Below are 5,149 nucleotides of genomic sequence, written 5' to 3'. Positions count from 1 at the left end.
TTTTTTCTACCCGTTTGATCTGATGTCAAAGATCCTTTTGATCTAAATATGTATCTTGTTTTGTGTGTGTATGTGTGTGTGAGATGTGTATGTATATATGTTTGTATGTTGTGTCTGTGTGGGTGATTGATGTACTTTTTAGATTGTACTATACATGACATTGCTGTATTATTAATTTGTTTGTTTATGTTGAGTGCATACAGTAGGTTATTCTCCATTTGAAACTAGTCGACAACATACAAGAAAAGTTGCCGGCGATTCCTGTTCATGGTATTTGATTGCATCCTGATGGCAGACATCTTGGTACAGGTGAATGGCAAGTTATTGACATCAAACAGCAGGCGTATGACTTGCCAAGTATAAACCCACAGGCTTATCTTGCTTGATGATTGATCTATCTCAAACCTTTTCTTGCTCCTCCAATCACAACTGTTGCTTGTACTGGAAGTACAAAGGGATTTTACCCCTTCAAATAGAATATATATATATATATATTTATTTTTTTTATTTAAAGGTGCTATGGATAACATGGGGAGACAGTGGCTCGGGAGGTAGAGCAGTCGTCTGGTAATCCGGAGATTCCCAGTTAGATTCCCGCTCCTCTCGGGCAGCGTGTCGAAGTGTCCTTGAGCAAAACATTTAACCCCTAACTGCTCCCGATGAGCAGGTAGGCACCTTGCATGGTCGCCTCTGCCGTCGGTGTGTGAATGGGTCAAATGTAAGCGCTAAATAAAGCGCTATAAAAATGCAGTAATTTACCATTTATTTTTATGTAGAGTAATCATTCTTAAAAAAGAATAGATCCACAGAGCTTTTAGAAAGGGCAAGAATAAAAGTATTGCTTTTCCCCCGCAAAAAAACGATTGATTGGACATTTTGGCGGGTCCAAAATTAATGTTGTTTACATGTTGCATGCATGTATCCCCTCCCTACTTCCCATTTCCCCACGTGCAATGCACATGATTGGATAAATGAAATGCTGGTGCTCTAGTGCGACATCTAGTGGCTGAATGTTATCAATATTTAATTTAGATACACATACATTTAAGAAAAACACCTCAGAAGAAACATTGTCCATGGAAGTCATATTTATTGCGCCCTCTTTGGGCAAAGTTGAAGAATTGCAAAAGAGAGGAAATTAACAAATCAACAGCATCACAATCTAAAAAACACTGCAAAGTAAGTAAATGATAGACAACAAGATGTATAAAAGCTAATCGTGATACAAAAAACAACTATCGAAATGAAAACGGTTAATTATATTATACTGAAAGTGTGGCAGGACTTGAACGAATGCTGTACAACAAGTGGTTTATAGTCCCATTTAAAAAAAAAAAAAAAAAAAAAAAAAAAAAAAGACATTGGCAGTTAGGCTAGTCCAAGTTAGACTAGTCTAGATTAGGCTATTCCAAGTCAACAATATTATGAAATAGATCAGGGGGAACTTGGAAAAACAGTATTTTGCGTATAATTTGCTTTATTTTTATAACCCAGAGTTAAATACCTCTTTGGACGAGGTATAAAAAATATATATATTCAAGCATACCTAATGCTTTCTAACCTCTACAGCTTAAAAACAAGAAAAGGTACTGTGAAGTAGTGCAGAATAGAATGTGGTGAACAACACAGGTCCCCAGTCTATCTACGAATAGTCTAGCATACATGGGTCTATGTGATTTAGAATCCATACATGGGTCTATGTGATTTAGAATCCATACATGGGTCTATGTGATTTAGAATCCATACATGGGTCTATGTGATTTAGAATCCATACATGGGTCTATATGATTTAGAATCCATACATTAATCCACTTCATTAGACAAGACGGTGAGTGACAGGCCATCAGGGGGAGAGGCGGGACAACATGAGTTTACATGGTGAGTAGCAAACTAACAAATACGGGCCATGGATCTCTATTCATCAAGTTCCTCAAAGCTGGAGGTGTAGTAGGACTGCAGTCCGGACCCCTTTCTCCCCTCAATCACAAAGTCCTGTTTAAAGCTCCAATCCGGTATATTCTTGACCATGTGTGACACTTTCAGACGAGTTTGATCTGTACTGAACATTTTAACTTATTGTGCATAATGAGTATACTCCAAGTCAATGTAAATAAACCGTGTAAAAGGCCAAAGAATACAGCCAATACAATTTCAAACTCTCTCGTTAAGTCCTTCAGAGCTCAGTTAATCAAAATACAGAATGTTTCTTATTTCTGGGTGGTGGTGATCATTTTGTTCACGTTTTGGATCTCTGCTAAACGGATTACAAATAAGAGCTCGGAGATGCTTGATAGATACCACTGCAATAGTGTCTAGTATAGTCGTTTTTTTTTTGTTTGTTTGTTTTTAAACTGCCGTCGCAGGCAATCAGGTTCATCATTAGACTAAAGTTGTAACAATTGGAAATATTTCGGCACACAGTAGCATATACACACCGACCGTCGATATTTCCAATGTCCAATATTTCAAAACGTGCCCTCTTTGACTTGGGCTTAACGTCTGATGTCACGTCTGAGTAGTTAACCTTCTGTAGTGTGGTAGTGAAAGGGTTAACCCTTTCAGGTGTAGGTTTTCCATCTTGGAATCTCAAAACTCCATAGCATCCATTGAGCCAGTAGCCATCTGTACATCTATTCATTTATCTATCTATTAGTTAATTTATTAATGTGTTTATTTGACAGGGATAGTGCACATTAATGATCAGACGGTCTGTAAACAATGCCAGAATTAGCCACAAGAGGGCGGACTAGTGTTAATTTCAAGTCCCTGGCCAGATATCATTGGCTACCTAGAATGAATCATCCATCATCATTGAGTGTTCCGTCGTGAGATTGTACACCTAAAGGGGTTAAGTAGACCGTTCTGTGCAGTAGTTCAGGACCATCGCAGGGACTCCCTAAAACCCAGGCATCTCATGTATAGCAGGTTGAACCTCGCCCATTGACCGCAGTGACATGCCTGCTTTTGAGTGAATCCCGTCGGAGAAGATAGATCTGCTTCATCCACTGCTTTCCTTTTTTTTTTTTTTATCTCGCAGCAGCTGAAACACAAGAAGAACAAACCATACAGTTAACAACAATGTCTATATTTTTCCGTTTCCATAATTATTAATTAAATACATTACAATCAGAAAATCAGTAGAAAGAAAGCAGGTAGTGTTACGGTATCTGTGGTCTCCCATGTCAACACTAGGGGGCAGTGTTTCATTATGACCACATAGGAGTCCTATTCAGAGGTGATACATGACTGCTGTAACCCAAAAGGTCATCTGGGTCAGTTGAATATATTTCCTCACTGCATGCATCCTAGACCTGTGGTGTTTACTCAGAGAGGTTTCAGCTGAAAGGACTTTCTGATGCGCAAACTGTAGATTATATAGGGCCTTTAAACTACACCACATTCACCATTATAATTTAATAGCACTAAATGGAACAGGACCAAGCTACAGTACATTGCATATTCCCTAGTCAACTATGTGCCTTCTAGAACATTGCGATCATCTACTACTGGTCTATTGAAGGTTCCAAACCACAGTCTAAAGAGAATCGGGGATGCAGCCTTTGCAAACTATGCAACAAAGTTATGGAAACCACTACCTATGGACATTAGGGAAGCTAGATATCTTAATATAAAAAAGAGCTAAAAACGTACCTATTTACCATAGCCTTTTAACACTTTCAATGCCAACAACGCTATATGTCGTTTGTTCATGTCGACCGTTCATTGCCAACGACGCGATATGTCGTTTGTTTTTTTATTAGCGATTTGAATTCATATTTCATCAATCTAGTATCACGTTAGTGCTGCAAACTCTCTGAGCTCCATTGGGAAAATACCGCCCCCTATCGTCTCCCGGATGGTAATGCATGCATTGGAATGGACTCAATGAAAATGTTTCGAGAGGCTGGTCAAGGACCACATTTGTGCCTCTCTCCCCAGTGATATGGACCCTATGCAATTTGCATACAGGACAAACAGGTCCACTGACGACGCGGTCTCCCAGGTACTGCACAGCACTCTCTCCCACCTTGACCGTCAGAAGGGGGGCTATGTGAGACTGTTGTTCATTGACTACAGCTCAGCGTTCAACACCATAGTCCCCACCAGACTGGTGGACAAGCTGATCGAGCTAGGTCTGAGCTCCGCCCTGAGCGCCTGGGTACTGGACTTTCTGAGTGAAAGACCCCAGGCGGTCAGGGTGGGGGGTCAGACCTCCAACACCATCACCCTGAGCATCGGGTCCCCCCAGGGCTGTGTTCTAAGCCCCCTGCTGTACTCACTCTACACACACGATTGTGTGGCCAAGTTCAGCTCCAACTCCATAGTGAAGTTCGCCGACGACACGGTGGTGGTGGGGCTGATCTCGGACAACGACGAGAAGGCCTACCGAGAGGAGGTTGAGGTACTGGAACGTTGGTGCCAGGACAACAGCCTGCTCCTGAACATTGGTAAAACCAAGGAGCTGATCGTGGATTATAGGAGAGGACAGCAGGAGACACACACACCACTGATGATTAACGGGGCTACCGTGGACAGGGTGAGCAGCTTCAAGTACCTGGGGGTCCACATCTCAGAGGATCTGACATGGTCAACACACATAGACACAGTAGTAAAGAAAGCGAAGCAGCGCCTCTACCACCTGAGACAGTTAAGGAAGTTCAGAGTATCAGGGAAGATACTCCAGTCCTTCTACTCAGGAGCTGTAGAGAGCATCTTGACCGGAAACATCACTGCCTGGTATGGGAACAGCACGGCACAGGACAAGAAGGCCCTACAGAGAGTGGTGCGCTCAGCCGAGCGTACCACGGGTATTGCACTACCACCCCTGCAGGTCCTATACAACAAGAGGTGCAAATCCAGAGCCTGCAGGATAATGAAAGACCCCCACCACCCCAATAACAGCCTGTTCCAGCTGCTGAGGTCAGGCAGACGCCTGCGAACCCCAGCTACTAGGACGGAGAGGCTTAGGCTAAGCTTCTTCCCCCAGGCCATCAGAGCCTTGAACAATGAACATTGAGAGACACAGAAACTGAACTATCCACACACAAGCTCACACAAGCACATACACGACACGCACGCTGAGCACGCTCACACACTAGCAGCCACTTTAACACTCATGCCGCACACACGCACACTTATGGCCAGAGGA

At 42.5% G+C, this 5,149-nt stretch overlaps 1 protein-coding gene across 2 annotated transcripts in view; it reads right to left on the bottom strand.

Annotated features, from left to right (window-relative positions):
• Positions 1–1,070: 1,070 nt before the first annotated feature.
• The window catches only part of LOC311227478 (uncharacterized protein), a 77,328-nt gene continuing 73,249 nt past the window's right edge, over positions 1,071–5,149 (bottom strand). For both annotated transcript variants that reach the window (XM_084313155.1, XM_084313154.1), the window contains one exon: positions 1,071–3,040. In XM_084313155.1, the coding sequence (XP_084169281.1) occupies positions 3,027–3,040 (14 nt within the window). In that variant the 3' untranslated portion in view covers positions 1,071–3,026. The remainder of the gene's footprint in view (positions 3,041–5,149) is intronic.

Source organism: Notolepis coatsorum (genome assembly GCF_963971535.1).
Source record: "Notolepis coatsorum genome assembly, chromosome: 4".
NCBI classification, from domain to species: domain Eukaryota; kingdom Metazoa; phylum Chordata; class Actinopteri; order Aulopiformes; family Paralepididae; genus Notolepis; species Notolepis coatsorum.
This window is presented reverse-complemented; position numbering and strand designations above follow the sequence as displayed.